At 40.6% G+C, this 25,339-nt stretch overlaps 1 protein-coding gene across 2 annotated transcripts in view; it reads left to right on the top strand.

Moving 5' to 3' along the window:
• IGF2BP3 (insulin like growth factor 2 mRNA binding protein 3) overlaps nt 1–25,339 on the top strand; it is a 110,341-nt gene that overhangs the window by 45,863 nt on the left and 39,139 nt on the right. For both annotated transcript variants that reach the window (XM_058832444.1, XM_058832445.1), the window contains 2 exons: nt 23,789–23,840; nt 23,934–23,997. In XM_058832444.1, coding sequence (XP_058688427.1) covers nt 23,789–23,840; nt 23,934–23,997 — 116 coding nt within the window. The remainder of the gene's footprint in view (nt 1–23,788; nt 23,841–23,933; nt 23,998–25,339) is intronic.

The following is a 25,339-nucleotide window of genomic DNA, read 5'->3' as shown; positions in this document are numbered from 1 at the left end:
GGGTGACACAATTTGTGCTTTGCATGACTGGGAGAGTGGGAGAAGGACAAAGGTAGCTGCATGCATACCTGAGATCAGGGTTTTGAGGTCAGTATGCAGCAACCCAGTTAGTAATTGCTTGGGCTTGGAGGGCAGATTACCTACACCCTTCACCCTTGGGCTGTAGGGTTTAGCTGGGTAATTTTTCAGCAGTAGAATATCCACAGTTCTTTAGAGTCAGGCTGTCTAAACTTCAGCAGTGTGGATGCTCACAAAACAGTCATGCTGGGCTAGTTTGTGAAAATCTCACCTGTGGTTTACACAGATCGCCTGAGCACAGGAGTGATCATATTTAGGAGAGATGCTTCAACATGGGGATTAGGTCCACATCCTACTTTGCTTATCCCAGCACAGTAACTTGGAACTGTCTTTTGTTTTATTCTGTTTTCCCTTATTTTTTAGCAGCATGTTTTGTGTGATGTGCTCTCTATGAGCAACTGTTGATAGTGAGGTAGTGTTAAGCAAACATCTGTTCCTATGGAAAATTAGTGGGATTCATGTTTCTCAACACCATATTTACTAATGCAGCCAAAAAGAGATGCAAATATTTCTCCACTCTGTTTTCCTCCCCGCCCCTCAGTCCCAAGTTATACTTGTTTTCTTGCTTTGCTGGCAACAGGAATTTTACACAGTGGTCCGGTGCTGTCCCTATTTACAGTCCTAAGAACAGCACAGTTTGCACATCAGTCACAGCAGCCAAGGCCGAATGAAGCTGTTAAAGCAACACTGTCATTCTGTTAACCCTTCAGAGCAATGTCTGACCACATTTTGTGCCATCTGCTCCTGCCTTCAGACCTGTTTCTAGTTGACCTTCTTTCCTGAACTCGGTGTGGATAACACTGGATGTAGCTCTCACATGCACTTGCTGTCAGAGTCTCTGTACTCTGTGGACCATGCTGGTCAGCACACATGTTCTTTTAAGTGTTTCTTTATCTACAGGAGTTTGAAAAGAAGATACTCTTGAAAGTTCTGTCAACTTTTCTTAAACAGAACCTAAGGTAGTTTCTTAAACTACTGGACATGAGTGTTGAAGTCAGCGTAGTTATGAAGATTTTTCTATGCAGTTGGAAAACTCAAGTAAACTGACTTGGGTTGTTTTTCTTCCAATTTCCGACTTCAGTTCTGTAACAGCTGAATGGCTTCTTCCACTAGAGCTCTGGAGAGCATGTGGCAGCTAATTTTAATCTTGGTTTTCAGAATGAGCAGAGCATACTATGGGCTGTTAATTAGTACCTGCTCTAGTATCTCTGTTCCTTGCAAAGCTGTTGAGGATGCTGCAGACCACATACTAAGTTGCAAGGTTTTTTGGTAGGATAAGTAGGCACATAACTATAAAGACTAAAACTCTTGGGTACAGAAACCTTTCTGTAATCTTAGGTAGAATGCCGCTTGTCTTGCGTATGCATTTGTCCTATTAAACTCTTATTTGTTTATTGCCACATTTTCAGGCAATGAAGTGCTTCATAGTTGTTCTGTTTGTTTACATATGGCTGTGCTAATTTTCTGACGCAGGTGGAGGTTTGGAGATCTGACCTTGCTGCTGACCAAAGATCTGTTTAACTGCTGGTAGATGGCCTAAGCACAGCTCTTGTGGTGACCCTATGCCACTAGAGTGGAGAAAGGACTTTATCTTCAGTTTTCTGGAACTGTGCATCTTTTAGTCCTTGTTGTCTCCCTCACTGCAAAGCTTATTAGCTAAGTGTAAAGATACTCAGTGGGTCTGACAGTGCCTTGCAGTAAAGAATTTGCTCAAAACTACTCAGATGAAATTTCAAATAAAGGACACTTAATAGTGAAAATGTAGCAGACTTGTCTGTGACAATGGCTAAAGACAGTAGTGGGTACATAGATATTAATTGAAAGCAGAGGGTCAAGAGTTATATGTATTGGCAAAGCCTTTGTTGTTTGATAATTTTTTCTATTAACAAATGAGAGCTACCAGGGAAAGTGTACTTTATGGTGTTATGCACCGTATTTGAGTTTTGGAAGTACTGAATAACAGTAGAAATAGTGGTCAGGATTAAGGCTTCTTGCTTCTTTTAGATGGCTGTACAGTATTTCATCCAGCAATGAAACATTTTTCTGGGGTTTTGTTGAACAGCTGATGCTGGAAGTACTGAAAAGTTTGAAAATTAGTCATGTGGTACCTAAAATAGAAAACCACTGGGGAATGTAAGGTTGTTGACAACAGTTGCTTTTTTTTTTTTTTTTGCAGACCCTTTATCATTCTTGCCTATCTGAAAGACTTACTTTTTCACTTGAAAAAAAAAAATTAATGTAGTCCATTAGCTTTCAGTTTACTGCCCAGCCCTTCTTGTGCTGCTTCAGGATTTTGAGTGCTCTGCAGCCATTTCCTTCCGCTAGTGCTGAGCTCTGGGGCTGTGTCAGGAGCCCTGATGCTGCCCTGGTGAGTCACCCTGCAAAACTGAAGCAGTCCCATGTGATTATCCATACACAAGATTGGGGCTCATCTGTCTGTAAATAAGCATGTGCTTGTCTACCTTGTTTTTCCTGTAAACTGCTGAAGCAGTGAAAGCGCTTTCTAGGCATGTGCCCTTGACACACAATGCTAAAAATAGGGCAGTTTGACATTGCTACAAACTCACAGGCTTCCTTCTTGTCTAAAGAGTCACTCCCCTATTTCAACAATCATTTGAATAGGCACGTTTTCACTCAGAGGTGTTCTGGGATGGGTTTTTTTGTGTCCTAATCGAATGCATGGAGCCTCCAATTTTATTTCTTCTGTGTATGAGTGAAGCTAGGCAGCATATCTGTAATGCTCTCAGTAACTTTTTATAGTGTCACTGGAAGAGAGCAGGGGTGGCTTTCAGTCTCTTTAAGGCATCTCTGCCCTTTATGATATTTGTGCTTTATTGAGTATTTTAAGCACTTGTTTCACTTGTGAAGTCCTATTGCTGTCTTTTGTCCTGGTTGTTGTCACCGTTACTGAAGCTGCTTCAGATGTGGTTGAGACCTTGTTAAAGGAATAATCAGTTATATTAGCCAAAGCTGGTCTATTTTTGACTGTGCTTTTGTCCTACCTTTCTTCCAAAAAAGCTGAACTAGTTAAGCCCCTGAAAGCATTTCATGCTGTTTTACTGGCGCAGTACTGGGTGCACTATGTGAAGGTTGCTGTACTTCCCTCAGATGTGTTCCACAAAACTTGTGCTTTAGACCCGTGTGCTGTGACACCATGTGGTGTTTCCCATTGGTCATTCAGGAAGCAATTCCTCAGAGCACAGCCTGGTTGAAGCACAAAGCCTGCATTTGGAGCCTTATCCTGAGAGACAACTCTCTGTGCTGGGAGTGGGAAGGGGGATGTTTAGAGCTGGGTGTGTGAGGCCAGGGGGAAGGGGAGGGGAAGAGAGATTTATTTTAACTAACTGAAAGCTTAATGTAGCTTCCTTCCTTCCCTGCTTCCTTTGCCCCCTGCTTTACCTTTACAGTAAGAGCATACAATAGTCTGTGTGTCTTTATATCTGCTGGCACAAAGAAATGGGTGGGTTTGCCCCAGACTGTCCTCCCAGTGTGCCTCTGCCATGTGGTGTGAGGATGGCACAGGCAAAGCAGGCTCTGAGCAGGGGAAACCACTGGGGGTGGTTGCTGTGTGAGCAAGGACTCTGTTCACACCCCAGCCCAGACAGTGGAAGCATGTTGGTAGGGCAGCCCCAAAAACTCTGCAGCAGCAGGAATGTGGTGTGTGGGGAGCAGGGCTGGCTCATCAGGCAGCATCCATGGGTCAGGGATGGGCTGTGAAAGTGTAAGAGATCGGAGCAAATACTGATTTTGGTAGGGCAGGGCTTGGCTTTGCTAGGTTGGTGCTGATGAGAGAGCAGTACTCTATCTCATGGCCTCCTCAAATGGCCTTGCTAATCAGCCTCCTGCTTTCTTGGTGCGGTTGTAGCCAGCTTACAACTCAGCAGATTTGCTGCTCTAGGTGGAGAAATTCCCAGTGCCCCCTCTCTCCACTCACTCATATACACCCACAGGCTTGAGACTTCCCTGGGGCCTTTCTCTAGTAGCTGGAATGACTGCAAGTCTTTCAGCTGTTCCTTGGAGGTCATGTTTCGTGGGCTTTGGAGGGCTCTCGCCCCTGTGCTGCAGATGCCTTCGAAGCAGTTTGTTTGTGTGTTTTTTCAAGTGGTGGCACATGGAGAGTGACTGGTGCTACCGGGAAAAAGCTGATGGGACTAGCCAGGTGGAGGAAAGACTCAGAGGCTCAGCGCTGGGAAGCAGCATTTACAGGGAGCCTTGACTCTGCAAATATAATTTGGCTTATGCCAAAACGATTGTCCTTTCAAGCAGAATAGCTCTTAGGGCTTGCACCATATCCCACCTTATACCAACACTTAGTGTTGCATGGAATTCCTTGACACTTATATCCATGAAACTCTTGAGTGACTTTCACTTTAAAATAATCTGAGATCCTTGAGAAAATGAATGTTTAGTCTCTGTACTTCATCATTCTCTATTGCTTTAGAAGCAGAACTGAGGAGTTTGCAAGCTGCGCTTAGCTTCTTTCCCAGCTTGAGCCACGATAAAGAACAAGTTATACGGCATTAAAAGACAGAGACCAGGCTGTAAAGCAGTACAAATTAAGCTGTGCATTTCTAAATCATGAATAATTCTGAAAACCCTGTTGTACGAGAGAAATGCATGTCCCTGCATTTTTGAATCAGTCGCAGAACCGGCGTATGGTTGGGACAAAGAAAAGGGGAGGAACGTGACTCATGATGCATGAAAATATATAATTCACTGCAGTCTTTCACAGCTCATAAGCAACAATCTAAAAGGAGAAGAAACACAGCTTAAAAAAAAAAATCTAAGCATGAAAGGGCTTTCTCTGTTGGCATCCAACAGGCTGACACCCTTGGTGGGGTGGCTGCATAGTTTTGTCAGTGGTGTCCAGACTCACTTGGTGAAATCTGTGGCCAGCCACTCTCTCCAGCCTCTCACCCCACTGTCACCATCTGAAATGGCTCTTGGCATCAGGTGCCCCTGGCTTGGCCAGAGCCGCAGTGTGGAGCCATGGTGTGGGGAGAACATGGGCTGCTGCTGGTGAAGCCGCAGGTGCACATCTGGCTCCCACCTTAGGCTTTCTCCCTCCTCTCTCTGGGGTCCAAGGCAGCCTCTCGTTCTTGCTGCTCACGTGCTTGCTCTGCTCGGAGGTGCGGGGCAAAGGGCAGCTCTGCCTGCTGCAGCCACTCCCAGGAGTTCCTGCGTGGGAAGCCCTGGGATCTGGTTCCTCTCATGTGTGCTTGGGAGCGCAGCCTCCCCGGCAGGGACCAGCATTGCAGGGCATGAGCCTGAAGTGTTTTCATGACACTTCACACAGCTGTGCGAGGCTCAACTGCACTGTCCTGTCGCCAGCTTTGCAGACTTTTGAGCTTTTCTTGGGACGTTATTGTTGTAAACAGGCATGTGCTTCACATATATGGTGTTGTGCTGGTGTTTTTAATGAGGGAGGAGCACTGCATGCCGCACCAGTAATGTGCATTGCAGTCGTTACACAGATGGCTGTATCCTCACGCGGTCTGGTTCATACCAGATTTACAACTGCGTGTTCATTATTAGATTTGGAGCTGTGCGTGAGTGCTGTTCGTAGAGTTGCCTGCATATTTAAAGTTTGCATAGATACAATTCTTCTTGGTGATGCCTGGTAGAGAGCCGTGCCGCTTTCTTTACTTAGCAGCTGACACTGGAAAAAAACAAACCCCAATATACTTGTTGTGAGGGTTTGATTTTCTAAAGCCAAATAAGTAAGTTTGGATACACTTTTGAGGATCTAGACTATTTGCTATCTCTGCTGGGAAGGACAAGGGTGCTGAACCCTTCTCCTGGCTGGCTTGTTCTGGATTATGGAATTTCAGTTTTGGCATCCGAGTTAGAAAACTGTGTGCTTTCTTGGAGCTGATTGGAGGTCTGTAACCACTGCAACAGCACAACTTATACTTGTATGGGGTAGTTTAGAGGTATATACAATGGAGCATTTATTCGGTTTTTATTATTATTGGCCAGTGCAAAGAGGTGATTGTATTTTACACAAAAACCCGGAACGTTTCAGCATCTCTGTACAAAATTTACCACTTGGAATTTTGTAATTATGGTTCTAGTTAAGCTTGCAGTTGGTAACTCCAGAACTTGAACCCTTTGCCTTCTCGTTAATGGTTAGAAAATGAGTGTTTAATTGAAAGGTTCAGAGTTGACCGATGGCTGCTCTTTCTTCGTGGTGTAACAAATGAAGGACAGGCATATAATATGCTTGATATGCTCACAGCATTTCTTGGGGGTACTGTGCTTGTGAGGTGATGGTGATATTACAGTTAAACCTTTTAAGAGCTTTGAAGCTGGAATTGCAAGCTTTTCCTCAATTTTTTTAACGGAAATTTATTAACAACTTTATTCTCCAAAGCTGATTATGGCTAAGAGTTAAGAGATTTTGTAGTTTGTGCTGTTGCATCTTGATGCACCTCTGTTACAAACTCAGGTTGTCACCTGTTGTGTTCATGGCACTGTCATAAGTGGTAAGGAACTTGTGTTTTCACTTGTTCTGTACTACTCTGCTTTTCATGGTCGGTTCCCATTGCCATATTTAGAGGCTTTTTTTTTTAAGGCAGAAATCATATGAAAAAAATGTCAGCCTCCAAACCCCTAAACCAAACCTTTGCTATCTTTTTCTATTTACAGCTGCAATCAGCTCCATGTAACCTTAGCACCCACCAGCTCTAGAGCTTTGTCTGTCCTTTTTCTTCAAATCACTGCACACCTATTTATACTTCTACAATGGTAATTTCCATGTAAGAACACAATAAAAAGTATATTTGGAAAAACTAAAGGGAAGGAAAAAATAAATCCTTGTAATACTGTTTTTTCCCTTACATACTTTGTATTTAAAGGGCAAATGTATTTACACAGGTGTACTTATTTGCTCCCTCAGTATGTGAACTGTATAAAAGATGGATGATAATGTTTTGTGCCTATGCACTCATGTACAGATTTATATTAACAAATTATGCTTTTCTTTACAACACCATTTCTGACTTTTAATGCTGCATAACTTGCACTTCATAGTTGGCTCAAACTGAGAACAAAAATAAGGAGCTTGCAAACACCTTGGTACTGTTTCTAAAGCAATAGAGAATGATGAAATGCAGAATCGAGGCATTCATTTTCTGGAGTATCTTAGATGATTTAAAAGTGAAATTTATTCAAGGATTTGATGAATATAGGCTTACTCTACACCAGTTACTGATACATCAGATTATATCTTTAGAGACAAGAGTTTTAATGGATGATATTTTCCCACTGCTGAGTGGAATGGCTGTAGGTATTTCTCTTTACTTCACACTGTCACCTCCTTTCATTCAGATCAACTTCATCCTCTATGCCACTTCTGTCATCTTAGTCTCTTCACCCAAGTGTTTCTCTGGAGGCCTGGGTTTGCTCTTTGTGTGCCATTTTAAGATGTATGTGGACAACTCTGAGGGTATCTCCAGCAGGAGAAGTATAACCTGACCAACCTTTCATGAAGATGAAAGTCTTCAAGTGCATAAAATGTTTCAGTACCTGCTGTGAAATGGTAGAAACCTTAATAAGCATAAAATCCATGGTGATATGGGGAGGATATCTGTAGTGTATGTGTAGTCTAAAAGTCAATACTCCGATTGTACATATTCAAAGCTTGACTTGAAATCACCAAGGTGTAGATGATTGTGCCTTATGCTGGGTGAAATTAGACTGCTGTTTAGACCTTGAATAGCTCAAGTGATGGTGTTTCATATAGCTGTTTACAGAATTTGGGAGCCCCACCAAAAGTCAAAGCCAACTTCAATCTAATGCATCAGCCTAGTCTTGGTTCTGACACCAGGTAGCTGCAGCTGTCATGGGGCTAGGTCTAGATTTGGTCCTCAGCTGTAGGCCTACTGTGACGTGGACACTGGTGGTTGGATTGACTGGACTTCAGCAGATACTGAAGGCCAGTGAAGCATTTGAAATTTAAGCCAGTGCTCTGTGCATGCACCTCTGTGTGTCTTCATGCTGACATTGTCCTCTTTGAAATAGTGTGTGTGGAAAACACCACAGGTGCCTCAATACTGAGATAAGGGAACACAAGTACAGGGTGTGTACACATGTCCAAATTACAGTATTCAGGTCTCAAAGTACAGGGCTTGTTTTATAAAAAGACGTTCACGAAGCCTACAGTGTACTGTAAGGCTTCTGTACATCTTTTCCTAAATTAGTAATTTTTGATGTTGCAAAACTGTCCCTAGTAGACCTGCTCTCAGCTGCTGATGTGAGTTCTAGTCATATTTTTTTCTGTTTTGCCTGAGGAATATTTAGCTATGAATACCTTTAGGAGGCCAACTTGAACTGTATTTGTAATAATAAACACAATGCTATGACAAGATGCTGAATTCAGTAAACAATATTCCATATGTCCTACCAGATAGAGATGTCACTTTTTAAATGAACCAATTGTGAGTGAAGTGACCACTATTCATCCTATGCTAATGCCGTGCAGAGTTCTTTGAGATGTGTGTGCTGTGAACACATCCCACAACCTGTATTTTTATGCCTGAAGCAGCTTCTCAAGTCAGCTCGCTCTTCTGCACTGAGTCCTGCTATCCTGCAAGTAGGAGGGGTATGAATGAATATGTATAGTATGTTGTGTGTGTAGATATGCATTTGTACACAGTAGAAGGGCACTATTTTAACTTCTAGAAAAAGTATGTAGTCAGCTGCATGCATTCAAGCACAAGCAGCTGCCATCCACATCTGTAGCAGTGGCAGTGAAGACCTGTGCAGGAGTGTGGAGAGAAATGGGAGCTAGACCATTTCTCTGAACAAATTCAAGTTATCCTAAGGATGGATTTGTTTATACTTACATCTGCCAACTGCCAAAACTAGTTTGAATGTTTTTCTAAGAGATTTCTAGGAGGACAATATTCCATATGTCCTACTTAGGAGAATGTACTAACAGGGTTAATATAAGTATCTTCACTAGTTTCATGTTTTTCTTGTTAAAGCTTGCTTTTAGCATTTCTCCTGTGATGAAAAGCCAGCTGAAGGTGTTACCTGTACCATAACAAGAAACAGATGAGAGGAAGTGGGTAATGGTTATTTGTTGGCTTCTAAAAAAATTAGACTATTTATGTAACATGTAGTCACAGATGTAGTCAAGAGTGCAGATAAATCAGGTTTCCTTTTCCCAGAATTTGGACAGAGATCTCTTATTTCCTCATTTCTTGTCTGAAGATATAAAAATACCACAAGCGCCGAAGATTATAACAGGAGTTTTAATGCAGCCAAAACAGTAAGGAACATCACCTCATACAGGTATTGTTGTTCTGTGACTTAGGTTCTCTATCAGTGTCATGTTAGAATTTCTTGGTTAGCTAGATATAGGGAATAAAATGAGTTACAGAGGGAACTTTTCTACTTAAAAATACCAAAATGGGTAGGGGTGGAGGAAATAGGAGTACAAGAGGAGTAAGTGATTTCTGATTCCCCTAGAAAGCCCACTGCTTGGTTATGTAGTGTTAGATCACCTTCATGTATGGTGCCCTGTTCCTAAAAATGTACGGAGGGTAAATTTTGTCCTCTAGTTTTAGTCAAGACTCACAGAAGAAAAAAAAAGCCAAACATTAAAAAAAGCATTGTAAGTTAGCATTGAGATGACTTCAAGGGAAAGATTGAGATTGGAGCAGTTGGTCCATCAGTCCAAAAGGCCTGGTCTTTTTCTCATCTAGAAATAGGTTGCTGCTGTTTTTGTGAATGTCCCTTCTTGTGAGGATTCTTCTGAAAGGGTCAAAGTAAAAAATACCAGGCAAACTGGAAGGGAAATTTATCTTGTCTGTTTCTGAGCATGCAGAAATGAACATTAAATGAACCCGTTTATAAATTTAACCTTAGAAGACTCCAGCTGACTGAAATTGGATATCTAAGACTGTGTATTGAAAGGGCTGCCAGAAAAAGGAGGGTCCAAGGTAACTTCTCAGAGTTAAGTCTGTGATAACACCTGGTGTGTGCTTTGGGGGCTGCTCTGATAGCCATTGCTGATAGAGGTTAAGGGGTGCCCTGCATTGTCCTGCTGGGAGACGATGCAAGGAATAAAGCTTGCATGGCTCCTTGTCACCACCTATTCATATTTTCAGAGCGTTAACCCTGAGGTGGTTCCTTTAGCATACTGGAAGGCACGAGAGCCTTTATTAAACACAAAGAGGGCACACCCTATGCATGTTGTAGTGTGCAGAGGCAGAGTGTGTCTGCCTTAATTGTGCTTTTGTTCCTGAACACTCCAGAACCGGGTTGGAGGGTGACAAAGGAGAAAATCTGGCTTGAGTTTTCCCTCTGCCTCTTCAAGGAAAAACTAATATGGTCATCAAAAGGTATTGAACTATCCACCTTTTTCTAGTGAAAGCTCGCTGTTGTGGATAAGGTTACATGCAGAAATTTTCCTGCATGCTAGTTGGGAATAACAACAGATAAGTTGGAGCCCGCAGCTAAGATGAGCATGTTGGAGTGTCTGTTTACAAATCAAATATCTGCCTGGCATGGCCTGCCCTGGCAGCAGAGCTCTGTGTGCACTAAAATTAAAGAGGAGGCTGGAAAGGGAGACATTCCTCGTGTTCTGGGCTGATCTCATTGGTTCAGCAGCATGTACCACTACTGTGCTGCTGGCATGGTAGCCAGCACAACTACAGTAGCACATTATGCACTGGTGGGTAAGAGCTCAACAATAAGGGACTGGAAAAGACCACTTTCCATAGAGAGGTTTTTAGAAGGCTGAATATTACCAAAATAATTTCACAAAGCTATATAATCTGAAAAGCAGCTGAAGTGACTGATCTTGATCTGCTGCCAGACCTCATGGGGTATTGCTTTCCACAGGCTGCTGCAGCATGCTTGGCCATGTTACCCCATCCCATAATTTTTTTCTGCCATAACTGAGCTTACTATTTGTGCTGATTTGAAAGTTAACCATGCTTTCAAGTAAGCAGAGGGAAAAGTGATTTTACTGTTGCTATGTGGCAGAATGGCCAAATGCTTGCATGTATTTTTGGGGTGGTACTGAGTGTTTAGACTTTAAATTCTAGCCAAGGGTGTTCAGGTTTCTATGCTTGCCTCTGTGTCTGGCAGCAGCTCCTCTAGTGTTGTCAGCCCTGCTGCCAGGGATGTTGTGATGTCCTGGAGGGGACAATATGGCAACCTGTTAGTCTGAAACTCTCAGATTCATTTCAAGTCAAAGACCTTAAATGTTGGTAAAAGGTCCCCAATGTGTGGAGCATTTTCTCCTTTTAAAGTAAAAAACCCCTGTGATGTCCTTGGCTTTTCCTGCCTTGCAGTTTGGAGCAGTAAGTCGGCAGAAAGGTGGCATTTGTAGTGCTTCCAGGAGCTGTGCTGGTGCAGAAGCTTGTTCTCCACATTGTGTCCATGTTTTATTTAGAGTTTGACACATTCTCATTGCTTATTGGGAAGTTTGCTTCTAGTTTCACAGGGGAAGAAGGTGGTTTGGGCTTCTGCATTTATTTTCTTAGCGTTTAAATATTTCTCATATCCTCTGGGATGCTGTGCTGTCTTGTGGTCTGTATTCATAATTTAAGAACCTGTCTTTATAGTAGAATATGTGCAACCAGGCCCACCTTCATTCAGTTGATTCATGTCTGAAAACCATCTTGGAGTACCTCTGTTAAGCACAGCTCTGCTGTGTTTATTAGAAGGTCTTGTCTGTCATGCTTCTGGTTCTCCACCCTGCTCCCCTGCTTTCAAGTATCTGGGTGATGAAAATAGTGTTGTCTTGTGTTTTCTGGCTTCAAGGCTTGTGGTATATGACTTTTTAAGCATGCTGAGTTATTTCTATCTCCCTGAAACCAAGCATCAGGGGGTGTGGTATGTGTAAGGGTATGTGCTTATAAGGCAGTGTGCATTAGGTGACTTCTAACCCTGCTGCGTTTCTCCATCTTTCTCATTTGTGTTCATCCTCTGTTCCCTTGCACCAAGAAGCTGCTCTTGTATGGACACTGACCTGGGGTCCTGACCTTCCTATTTGCTCCCTTCTCTCACCTGGTTGTGATGCAGCTTGTCCCTAAATGATGTAGTTGAGATTTTTTTGGATGGCTTTCATTTTACCCCTCATTTTGCAAGCCCCTCTAGAACTTATTGCTTCTACAATAGATGGAGACTTCAATGTCCCTTCCTACAAGGCACAGATCCAGTTCCCTCAGAAATCTCTCCTGACTCCTGACTCACTCTTCACCTCCATCCCCAGAAGACCTGGCACTGGCTGGCCACTGGTCCTTGTGTCCATCCATCCTCCCCAGCCTCCCTCCCATCTAGGCTACACTTCCTTCAGCTGCCTGTTCCTCATTTTGATGTCCAAGCAGCCCTTGGCTACACCTGCAGGCTCTCTGGGCTACTCTGGTTTGGTGCTGCTTGTCATGCACAGCTGCTGATCTCATGCACAGCTGCTGATTTCATGCTGGAGGTGAGTGCTGCTAAGCTAATGCTTCAAAGTAAAGTTTTCCCCATTCTAGCACTCTTCTACCACTGCTTTCTGCACCTTCTTGCTGTTCTTAGCTCTGAATAGAATGTTCATTCTTATCCAGATGCCATGAGCAAGAATTTCAAGATCTGTGGCTCCCTAAATATTCAGCAGGCGAATAACCAAGATTTCTTAGTTCCTCTTACACCGCCTCCTCTTTCTTTCCATGTCAATAGCAAAGCACTGAAGTACTCTTTCCCTCAGTGCCTAAAAATCTAATTCTCCTTCTGTTGAGCTGAGTATTTAGCTATGAATCAGTGAAAAATCAGAATGAAGTGTGCATTCATACAGACATATACTGGGATTTACACTCCTACTTCCCTTATTTTAAACAGTGCTGGCTTTTTAAATGTCAAAAAATTTAAATTTTACGTTTTTTAAGGAGAAGGGGTTGTTTTGACAAGGGAACATAGTTTATTGTACAGTAAATGTGAAAGTGGTAAATGGCATACAACTTCTCTATGCTCTACAGTATTCTTCACCTTTACTCTTAAATTTTACTGCTTCAGATTGCTTTTATTAATGTTCAGGGAAATGTTGCTGTAGAGAGTTATAGGGCTTTCAGCAGAGGTTGGCTTGTGCAGCTACTTATGGAGCAACAATGAAACACAACCTGAGCCACTTATTCAAATATTTGCAGTGCTGTTCACAGCATAAGAGGTTGCATCAAAACTGAGTCCAGGCTTCTGGAAAATAGCAGGTTTGTGTTGATGGTTTTTCTTAAAATCAAGTGTATCAGTCTAGCACCTGGTGTAACCAAACTGCTTGGATCCTTGCACAAGGATGACTTTTACAAAGGACAGCTCTGCTGAATAAAAGAAGAGCAAACCCCAAGGACCCTAAAACCATATATCATCCACATTATTTAATATTTCCTCTGTCCTCTATGAATCCCAGTGCTTGTAAGCAATGAGGGTAGTTTTTTTCACATCTGTACAACCATAGAGTAATAATTATTGCAGAGTGAGTACAACAGTGTAAACTTGCCCCCTTTGTGATTGCATTTCTTTTGCTTTCCCTTTAAAATTAGGGAAAACATTCTAATTTTATTAATAATGTGGTTGAACAATAAACTTCAATGTCTGAGAGCTTGCCAGAGACTGAATACATCCTGTACTACTCACTACTTTGTAGAAGGCCCTGAATGCAAGTAGATGGAAGCGAAGATCACCCTTACACTCTAGGCGTAATTAACTCATTTAATTATGGCCCTTCTCCTTGAATTGTTGTTGTAAGATGTTCCAGTCATCTTACTCTTCATTTTATTGCTCCTTCAAAACTGACTCTTAAAAGTAATTCATAGTCCGTAAGCTGTCAGCTAATACTCATCATTCACACCCTGAATTGTTTTGTCTTGGTGTGTATATAGGTCAAATGGTGTTAACATGGTACATCTCTTGAAATTTTGATTTCTAGTTTAGATAATTGCATTCAAAAGTTTGTGGTTATCTGTAAACATCCTCTTAAACCTTACCTGTCAGATTAGTGTGTGACTTGGTCTTAATACTGGGATTCCTTAAGGTAGACTTGAAAAATCTCATAGATCTTGGTAAAACTGTGTTTAACAGAATTTCATTATAGAATTTTTTAACTTTGAGGGGGGTTTTAGTAACTTGGCTTTGCATGTTTAAAATGTGTACACCTTAATTTCTATGACTGAGTGATTAGGTAGCTACTAGATAATGTGTTTTACTAGAGAAATTTTCTGCACTCAAAAATCCTGTTTCCCCTTTGCTCCAAGGTTCATGTTTTTGAAGTCTGAAGGCTTTGACAGCATATAATTGTTGTTGTTTGCAAAGCTTTCATCTCTGTGTTAGCACTGTGGAGACCTTTACTGTGGATTTCATTTCAATTCAGTTGTGCAGCTCAAGTAACTCAAGCACTCAAAGGTGGTGGACTTGTCCTACCAGGATCACTCCTCCTTGCCATAAAGTGTATGTAATTTTTGCTTTTGTTTGATCCCAGGCTTCAGTTCTTGAGTCTTGCTACAACTCCTTTCCACTTACTTCAGTGCCCAGCCCTCACAGCAGTGACTAGGTGAGGTTGTTCTTTTCACCCCTCTCCCTGGAAATAGCCATGCAAATGATGAGAGATGGGTTAAAAAAAAAGGAAAAACTCTTCTCCAGCTGTGGAGATTGACGTACTTAATTTCAGGTATAGCTGTTAGAGCTACTTGGCAACTGGGCTGCCCCATGGGCTATGGGACAGCTACTGATGGTCTGCACTCAGGGGCAGGAGTTCTGTCATGCCAGCATATTTAGGGAGGTGAAGTACATGATGTATACTGATGTCTTGAGGGAAAGTTTTGGATGAGGATATCCAGCAATGCAGCCTCATGTCTGTAAGTCACTATAAATGCAAATAACAATTCCCTCCCTTCAGCAGTCTCTTGTATTTCATTGTTTAGAAGCCAAACCTGAAATGTCTGGTCCACAGCAGTGCTATCCCTTAGTAGAACTGCTGGGAAGCCAAAGGCATGGCATGCATCCTATGGAGGACCATTTTAGAAAGGGAGAAGGGGAATCTTATAACTCCAGAAAAATGCTTCAATCTTTTTATAGTTTTTCCTGGTTATAAAGAGATTTGAGATATTCATTAAGTGGTTGTTAAGGACTTATCTTTTTCCTGAAAGCTTGTCATTTTGCATCTTGTGCACAATAGAGGGAATGTCTCAGATGTGATCTCCATCTGAGTTATAATATACTTCCTTTTTATCTGCACTAATCTGTGAACTAAATCAATTTTACAGGATTTTCCTCTGTGATTCTCTCTATCATTTTTGGATAGTTACAAGCAGACCTTAGAAGAAATTCTTAATTTTAAAATATGGGACAATCTTCCCAGGAAAGATTTCCCTGGTATCAAGCTCTGAGTTGGCTCTGTTTCTACAAAGCACAGTCATATCTGTACCAGAGGGAAGAGTTTTCATACACGTGGCCCCTTCTTGAAATTATGCCTGTGCCCTTGTGGAGAAATTTCTTGGAATTTTTAATTGTTGATAGGTTCCAAAAGATGATTTGAAAATTGATTTTTTTTTTGTCTGACAGATATTTGTTATAATTGCAGGATTCCAGCTTTGCAGAAGGCATTTTTTTGAATGCACAAACTATTATTGTGCTGAAACTAAAAATATCAGGCTAGCACCAGCCTTGTAGAGTAGTAATGAAGTGGCATCAAGACTTTTAAATAGCTACAGAAAATAGCTTTTAAAAGTGCTATTTTTGCACACACAGACAAAGGAGAGTAACATGTATAGGAGAAATACAGTTTTCCCTAATAAAGCTTGCAATTAAAAAGAACACGTTTTCTGTAATGACATGGAGGTAGCAAAACTGAGAGGACTGAAAGGTTGAAGGGGAAAGGAAAGACATAAATGTTTCTGTTCTAGTTTTCATGGCCTGGAGCAGGACATGGCAGCTTGCACTGTCAGGCTGAGCCTCAGCCTTCCTGATGGAGACCAGCACTTGATGCCTCCACAGGAAAGTGTCGAAACTGCCAATAAGGCACCGACTGTATCTTGGTACAGTGCTGTGAGTAAAGCAGAAAAATCATCCTTTATCCCAGTGTCTTTTCCAAACATTCTTTTAAAATTTGCTTGTTCCCTTGTTTTTATGTCGTCTATCATCTAATCAGAGTTGGGTAATGAGTGTTCACTGGATAGTAATGCTTTTAGAACTTTTTTAGAACGCTTTAGAACTTTTTTTTTTCCCCCTTTCCCTTTGGCAAACTACAAATGACATCGTAGAAGAGTGTTTCCACTTAAGCTGGCCGCCTCAGTTTGAGAGGAGGCAGATGAACATGAGCTAGTGTTGCTGCTGCATCCTACTACGTTTCACAACACCCATCTGCCAGCCCGGCATGTGATCCTTCCCTCATGCCGAGCCACAGAAATGTCCTGGTAGCCCGTCTGCCTGAGAAGGGGGGGGGACCCAATAGTGCCCACAAGGAGCTACTGGGAATGGGGATTAGCTCCATAAAACAGCAGTTCCTGCTTTTAAGGACCAATCAGTGTGACAATGCTTTTAATTTTCTGGAAATAAGGATGGGTACTGAATCAGGAGCATTAGCATTAGTGTAAACCTGGTTCATAAACTCCACTGTTATCTGAAACTGCTCTTGAAGTTATACCTTTAGCGTGAAGAGAGGGGAGATTAATCAAGTATTGTAGCAGATATTGTGAGGTGCTTAATTGCATTCAGATAATGTTGCATAAATACTTATTCTCTGTGTTTTCAAGGTTGTTTTCATTTAATTTAGATGAAGGGTGAACAGAAGCTGCCAATTTGGCCATCTCTACATGATTCGTTATTTCATAATACCTGTATCATATTCTCTTTCACTCCTTTCCAAACTGAATTATCCTGCTCCCTTTAATCTCTTTGTGAAAGAGGCCACCCATGCATCTAATAAGTGGGGTTTTTTACTTTTCTCTTAAACATTCAAGTACTTTTTTTAGCCTTGCAGTCCATTTAATGCCATTTGTCAGCCTTGATAGTATGTTTTTTCATTCTCCATCTCATACATCCTTAGCATAATGTACACTAATCTTTGTTCCTTATCAGACATTAAAGAGACTGTTCCCAGCTAAGGGTGTAATGTGGGAACATGAAAGCACATGAGAACTTTTTTGTGTGCTGTATTCAGTACCTGGGCTAATTTTGTAGCCCAAAAATTTCTTTTGAAACTTCTTCTATTTTCAGAGCTTCATTAGAATATTCTCTCGGTGAATTTTTCTATTGTATGAGTTATTTTTAAAAAAAGGGGAGAGAGGGAGTTTTGATACTGATGTTATCTGTAATGATTTATCATGTTGCTTATACTTGTTGGATTTCTTCTTTTTTTTTAGAAACCACCCTTCTATTGGTAAATCATGGTAATTATACTTTAAGCAACTTCTGACTTAGCAGATTCAAGGCAGGTCCTTTTAAATGTTTAAATTAAATTGAAAAAATTCAATTTAAATGTTTAATATTAGTGTGGTTTAAAAGCATTTAGTCCTCTCTTTCCATTATATATTTTTTTAATATACACAGGTTTGTGTGCATGTGTATATATATATATATAAATGTAAATGGTCCAGCGGTATTATCTGGAAATACTTACACACATGTGGTATGTGGAGTTAGTTATAATAGGTGTACTCATAGTTGCATGTAATGCTCTACCTGAGACCTGTTTTCAGCTGCTTTCTATCTTTTGCTTAATTCAAAACACTGAAATTGAGATAGTCCACAACATCTCTTACCTCCTAATTTTTTTTTTAATTGAGCATTTCAGAAGTCCCATAGTTGACAGCAAGGTAAGTAGGGACCCTAGTGTTTGCTCTTGGCACTGTAGGGAGGGCTATTGGCTGGGGCCAGAGGGTGGCTCTGCTGTCACTAACAAGTCCAGCCTGTGCAGTAGAGATGACTAGTCCATGAGAGTTGTGACCCACTTATTCACCACACACTTTCTTAATTTTGTAACTAGTCGAGGACTTTGAGGAAGACAAACCCTTTTGGTTAGGGGAATTGAATGTTGCCATGGCAAACTGAATCCTGCACGTTTTGGTCTCTGGTGCTGTGCTAGCTGCCCTAAGCAGAAGTTGCTCTTAGTTGCTAACAGTGTCTTCAGCTTGCCTTGTGATGAGCCTGAGGTCTTTCTTGCAGAAGTGCCGTGTTCTCCTTACTACCAAAAGTGGCTTTGAAGCTGCCCTTTGAACACGCAGACGTGCTGAGCACTATGGAAAATCAAGCCCTTGGTGTCCAAATTGGTCACTCAATTAGTAGTTCCTTTGACAATTTTGTCTTTGTTCTCTGTGGTTCAGCATTACATTCTTAAAACCCTGGTAATGCCACCTAAACAGAATTGTATTATAGGGTAAACTTATTATTAGTTTTGAACATTTGGATATAACTGTAAGTTCCCAAGAGAAGAATTCACTCCAGGGTTTGTATGGGATGTGGTAAATAAGCCAGAGTTATTGTTTTCAAGCACTGCCTTTCTGGTGTGTGCAAACAATGACTTCAGCAGCTTCCAGGCTTATTTTTCTGATTCTTCAAACTATGGTCATGGTTTCATGAGGCAGTAAAATGGGTTTTGGAGGGCCTACAAGATGAAAAAAACCATCACCACACGCTGCAGCGCATTGAGCCATTGCAGGCTGGCTTTGCCTATTCAAATGCCTTCAAGAGGTTTCAGAAAAATAACTGTGTCCTGGCAGACCTTGTTCTGAATTGGGTATTCCATGCCCCTTCTGCTTTGCCTTTACAGGCATGCTGGTTACCATGCTCTGACCTTTTTGGTGAAAATGGGCAAAGTTGCAATGTTTGGGCTGTGGAGGGATGACAGTGATGCAAAGAGGCTGCCCAGGCTGGGAGATGCACAGGGTGACCTGGAGCTGAGTTCACCTGTCCACCATGGTCTCCATTCAGGCAATGCAGTGTTATCCAGTTATTTTGTCAACAACTGACCATGGCAAAAATAACCCTCAGGAATTTATTAGGGGCTTCTTCAGTTTAATTTTCCTTGTAAAGCCATGCTAGCTGGGACCTAGCTTTGTTTGGGATATTGTTTCTTTTTACCAACCAAAAATAATGCCAGACTGAAGGTGCTTTGAAGAGCCTTTTTTTGCTGTGGTCAGTTTTTGGCAGCTGGTGTGGCTGTGAGAGGAATGGCACCTCTGGCAAGGTAATGTCACACCCCCAAGTCACAAAATGCCAGGTCTGCTCCTGCTGCACTGCAAATTCTAGTACACCAGGGCATGGTGGGGGGTACATCAGATTAGTTTGGCTCAATTAATATAGTTAATGGAAAATGGCATTATGGTGCTGCTTTTTTTTTTTTTGTTTGTTTGGCTGGGGTTTTTTTTGATTTCTTTTTTTTTTTTTTTTGTGGACTTAGGTATATCAAGAAAGTACTTGAAATATGCAGATGGCATTCGTGGTTCAGCCAGGCTCAGTATCTCTGATATCAGCACTGTTTGTTACCCACCCGCATTCTCCTTTCCTTACCTGGGTCTTTTGTTTTCCTTCACCCCTATCTGTCCTCTGTTGAATCAAAATTGTTTGTTTGTTAAATCACACTGTACACGCGAAGTCTTTGCAGCCAAAAATTTCTATGTGGTTTTTCTACTGAATTACCCTAAGACTTCTGTCTGTTTTAGTCCCTGCTATTTATGATTTCAGTTGTGTTGTCTAATTTTAATTCCTTGTCAACATGACACAGGAGTCATGGAAACAAGGGGGTGGTAGTGGCCTAATGGATTTGGTCTACATGAGTGGAGAAAAATAACTTCAGGTTCCACGGCACCACTGTGACGTTCCTGTCGCTAAGTGCATGTGTGAGAGAAAAGCAATATGGATAACTGTGCTTACAGACCAGATGTCATGAGACTAATTTCCTTACAGTGTACGACAGAACTCCTACAGCACTATAAGATGAGGTGTATAAAATAGTCTGCTCTGAAAGTGCAGAAAACAACTGCTCTGATTTGTTCAAAAGTGATACTTCTAAACCTGTGAAATCTGTACGAGAACTGCGGTATTTTAACGTGTGCGTCAAGCTCTCGGTTTCACTGAAGAGTAATGTTTCCTTCTTTCTTTTTTCCATGTAAAGCAGCCTCGATTTGTGGGGCTTGGTGTAGGGTAATGCTGTTTATAATGAAGTCAGAATTGGCTTTTAGAGCCTGATGAATGAAAGTCCACAGTATAAGACTGCAGCTTTTTGTGAGAGAGACATCTGTGCTATAACAAGAGCAGGAGACCCAATTTAGACAACTGCTAGAAGGAGAGCTCAAGAAAAGGAAAGACCTTTTTTTTCTAGCTTAGATTAAATATTTGTACAAATAAACTTTTCAGCTGCTCATCAGAATTGCTGCTGCACCACCAACTTGGCTTTGAATTTTGTTCTGGTTGCCCAACAAGGCTGTACTCGAAGAGTGTTATGGAAGAGCAGCTCAAACAAAACATGTTTGTTTTGCAGCAGAACTATAGGCTTTGGGCTAGACAGAAAAATTCGGGGAGAGGAAAAAGATAGTGAGAGACATATGAAGAAATGAAAGATGTGAATAGAAACTGACTATTGCAGTAAATATGTGTAAAGCAAGAAACACGTGCAGGAGTTGAATTCTGTGTTTTGAAAGTGAGTTACAATACAGGATCTGGCTTTGAATATGACTGCAATTGCTTCTCCCAACTGGATCAGCTGGTTCAGTTAAAAGTGTTCTCACCCATGAATCTTGCTCCTCACACACACACATATATATATACCCCAGCCACTGCTGAAACTTTTGTATTAGTGCATTTTAAGTAGTCTAGTTAAAAGGCTACCTCTGCAGTGTTGATCACACTTAAAATCCTTCTGGATGAGGCTGATGGTGATGAAAATTCAAATTTCTCCTGAAGACAGTGCTATAGAGAACAAGTGCCTTTGACCAGAGATGATTGTTTCTCATTTTGGTTAAAGCAAGCTCCAAGTCTTTGAGAAAACTTCTCATAAATCTGTTCTGCAAAGGAACTCTTTTAAGAACATGGAAACCCAAATCACTTGGATTAAAGTCCAGATGGACACTGTCTCCAACTGAAATGGATCAGGAGAGGATTAAGGAGCAGTATAAATGGAGAACTCCTGCTGGAGAGGGGTGTGATGCTGAATATGCTTTTCTGGGCTGCTCCTCAGCCTTTACAGCAAAGCAGCCTTTGGGTTCTTAGGCTCCTGGGAGCAGATGCAAGGGATAGTGTTCTGAGAAGTTTCTGATCGCAAACATGCTGAAAGTACTTTTTAGGGAAAATGTTTATTTTAAAAGTTGTGTGGATTCAGCTTTAAAACATTTCTTTACTTAGTGAAGATGGCGGCTTTAATATGTGGACCTCAATAGAAGGGTATGCTTAGCCCAGAATATGAATTTAATATAGAAATACCTTACAAAATATTGATTGATTATTGCAAAGCAAATTGTTGTGGCACTTCTGCCATTCTAGCACTGCTCTTTGCCCTGTATGAATAAGGATGGAAAATTAAATTCTCTTTTGAAATGATGCAGCTTTGGGGCAGAGTGGCCACGAGCTGGTGGTCTGCACAGTTCAAATGTAATAACAACTAAACATGTTTGTTCATATTGTGGCATGGTCTACAGTGTAGAACAGCACTGGTGTTGGTGTACTGTAGGGACAAAGGAATTGCTTTATCAGACTAATGAACTCTTTGGTATCCTATTTCAACTAAACATCTCAGAAAGGATCTCTAAGCCAGGAAAAGCTTTGCTTTTCTTGTTTTAAACCCCTGACACCTGAGATTCTGTTCCCCCCGCTGGTTTCAGTGGATCCCCTAAGCAGTCTGTGGAAGAAGGTTTTCCTCTAATCTCATGCTGTGGTTCTCTTGGCTTGTGTGGGGTACAGCTGCAGACCTGCAAGACCTCACAACTCTCCCACTCATCTGTGCCAGTGTTTTAATTGTCTTAAAAGGATCTTCCACAGACTTTTAATTTATTTTAATCCCCTGGAGCATCTCTGCTTCAGTAATATTTAGCAAATTTCAGAATAAGCATTCACTTAGATTCCAATTGTCAGATACGAGGAATGGCAGAAAAATTATTTTTTAGGGAATTGAAAAGGCAAACTCTCAGACTAGGCTAATCTCTACTTGTAGAATGAGAGGACAATTAACAACTTGTCTCTGAAAACAAAACAGTTGCCAAGAAAACTTACTAGAGTCTCTACAAGAAGGATGGGGAAATTCTGCAGTTGCTCAAACTTGGCGAGCACTGCGTTGCCTTTTAAATACCTGGTTAGAAACGTTACCTTTGAAGCATCTATGTACAGTTTAAACTTTAGTAGGGGGTAAAGAGCGGAAATTGCACTGGTAAGTTGTCCTCAGATTTGGGCATATAAACTGCAGTTTATCTTAGAAATGTCTTTTATGTTGTAAAATATGTGGTAGATTGATAGATTATAATTTAGGAATTCTAATCTCATGAAGATGTAGACTGAATTTTACCTTTTTAGGGACTGGGGTTTTGTGTACACTCAATTGCTGGCTATAGTAAAGGGAAGTGTACTGCAACGGGAAGTGGCACAGATGCTTTTTTATGCCTACTGCCTTCCTTCTATCTTTGCTTCCTTGTTTCCTTCCTTTCCTCCCTTTATTTACATTTCCCCTCAAGACACTAGCTGCAGAAATGACACTTTGGTTACAGAAGGGATTGTAAGCTTACTTTTTCACTTCTTGGTGTAAATTGTGAACTTTTCCTGCATCAGTTAAATTTCTGAGACAAAACATTAGGATGTAGTACATCACAATGATGCACTTGTGTCTGTGCTAGTTAATGCCAGATTCACCATTTTCTACAACATTATTGCTCACCAGGAAGAGAATAAACTCTGTACCATGTGAATTTTAGATGTGGTACAGCTGTGGGTGTGCTAATGCTTTTACTGTAATACTCTGACACCCTGATTTTTCCCCAGAAGTTTGTGTACTTCCCCCTTCTTCATCTTCCATTTGACTAGAATAAAACTATGCAAAATAAAACTACTTAATTTAGATTTCTTTTGCCCCTTGTCACATACATTTACCTGTTTCTTCCTAGCTTTCTACTGAAGGAAAAATTAATGGTGACTTTAAAATAATGATGATGAATACTGTTGTGAGTGGTTCCCCTGGAATGGTGATCTTTGAGAAATCTGTCAAAATAATTGTGAAACAGCTCATTGTGCTGGTCATTCTTGTTACTTTCTCAACACAGACAGTTCCCCACTAAGGAAGAGAATAACACTTTTATGTACAACCTGTGTTGGGAGGAAGAACCCCAACAACTCCAAACAGGGGCAAAGTTAGATGTATATTCTTGGAATATATGGAGAAAGTTTTATTTTGGATTTGCTGTTCTCTAATTCTTTCTGCCTCTGCTTTAGCCCAGTCTTAGAACAGGTGACTTAGAGGTTTATTTTCACAGTTTGGAACGTACAGAGCAGTGTGACTTCCTCAAACTACACTTTGTATTTTCACGTTAACGGTATTTCAAATGCAGATTTTCGGATATGAGAGAGAAAACAAGCAGTGTACGCTTGCTCTTCCTGGAATAATAGTTTCTTCTTTGTTGGAATGGCTCTCTTAAATGATCTGTATTCTCTTACAATAATTTAAAAAATTCTGGTGGTTTTTAGAGGCTTTTTTGCTTTGCTAATCTGCTTTGAAATTTAAATCTGTCATTTCTTTTATCTTTTATAGGTGCTGGATAGTTTGTTAGCTCAGTATGGAACTGTGGAGAACTGTGAGCAAGGTACTGTTTCTATTCTCAATTTGCTTCTAAATTTGCAGTGGGAAGTGAGTGCATACTGAACTTACCCTCCCTCCTTTGCATTTTCCTTTCTAGTGAACACTGACACGGAGACTGCAGTTGTAAATGTAACATATGGCAATAAGGACCAGGCTAGACAGTAAGTATCTTATTTAGTTGTCTCTGTCACCTAACCTGCATTTTGGGGTTCATGTTGTTGTGATTTTATATGTGACATTGCTTCTGATCGCATCACCATTTTAACAATAAACTAAGCCTTTTGGGAAAGTCTGGTGTAATTAACCTTAATTAACAATTTGTTATCATATTTTCTTTTGCTTTGATAAAAAATAAACTAATAATTTCAAAAAATGGAAAAATTGAAAAAATTTATTAGGGAGAGCAGAAAGTTAATTTGCCAATGAGAGAGGATGGGGGTTATTGTTTAATGATATTTTAGCCATGTTTTAGTGATACCCTCTTGCAACCTTCATTGTTTTGTGTCTGTTTCTTAACAATCATAGCAAAAATAACAGGAACAAAAAGAATGTAGCTACTAACCAAAATACAGGGCTTTTTTTACTAGAAAATTTAATGCTGCTTCCAAACACACAAAAAAGTGTGATCTGTGTACCTAAAATAATTTATTTGGTATTTTTGAAATTTAAGAAACCTATTTTATGCTTGTATCTTCAGTAATTGAGAACTTTTAATCTAGACATTAAAATTCAAAAATGTTTATCTTAATCATTTTTTGTGCATGCTTTTCCTTTAAAAATCTGTATTATGTACTTTGCTAAAGGCTTAATTTTGTTTCTCTACAGCAAAAAAAGGACTTGTGTGGTCCTTAAGATTTAACCTGGTGACATAAACACACTTCATCTCTTTTTAGTCATAGTAGTTTAAACAAAACCAAGCTCATGGAATAGCCTACAATGATCTTTCTATTTTAACTTTGAAATTTCTGCCACCTTGTGGTAAACTAAAACCAGCAGTTAAGATGCAGAGTGTGGTTATGGTATGCATTAATTCAAAATTACAAATGAAATAATATTTGTACATATAATTAAGTAATTATGATCTGTGTGTAACTTGAATGCAACACATGTATTTAATCTTTCAAAGCATTAGGTTACTTGTAAGTGTATTATAAACAAATGTGATGGGAAACTTGTGTCAGTGGTATCTCCTGTGTACACTGGAGCTGAAGGAAATGATGTTTTCATTTAATTCACTATTTAACTTTCATCAAAACCTGAATTGTTCTAACAAGTTCTTCAGGTTCTTCTGTTCCTTTTGATTCTGTTGCACAGCAATTAAGAAAGTTTGTATTTCTAGTTCTGGAGAAACTTATGGTGCAATGTTACAGATTAATACTACCTGTGCCAGTTTCTCCTGAAAGTATAAGAAGGAAGTACTAAAAATACCATGGAAAGAGGCACGATATATTTTTTTGAGCTGTCATCTGTGATGTGCGTTCCTGGACTTGTGCACTCCCTTCT

This window comes from Poecile atricapillus, chromosome 2 (genome assembly GCF_030490865.1).
Source record: "Poecile atricapillus isolate bPoeAtr1 chromosome 2, bPoeAtr1.hap1, whole genome shotgun sequence".
NCBI classification, from domain to species: Eukaryota; Metazoa; Chordata; class Aves; order Passeriformes; family Paridae; genus Poecile; species Poecile atricapillus.
Note: the sequence above shows the minus strand (reverse complement) of the source record. Positions and strands in the feature narration are given on the sequence as shown.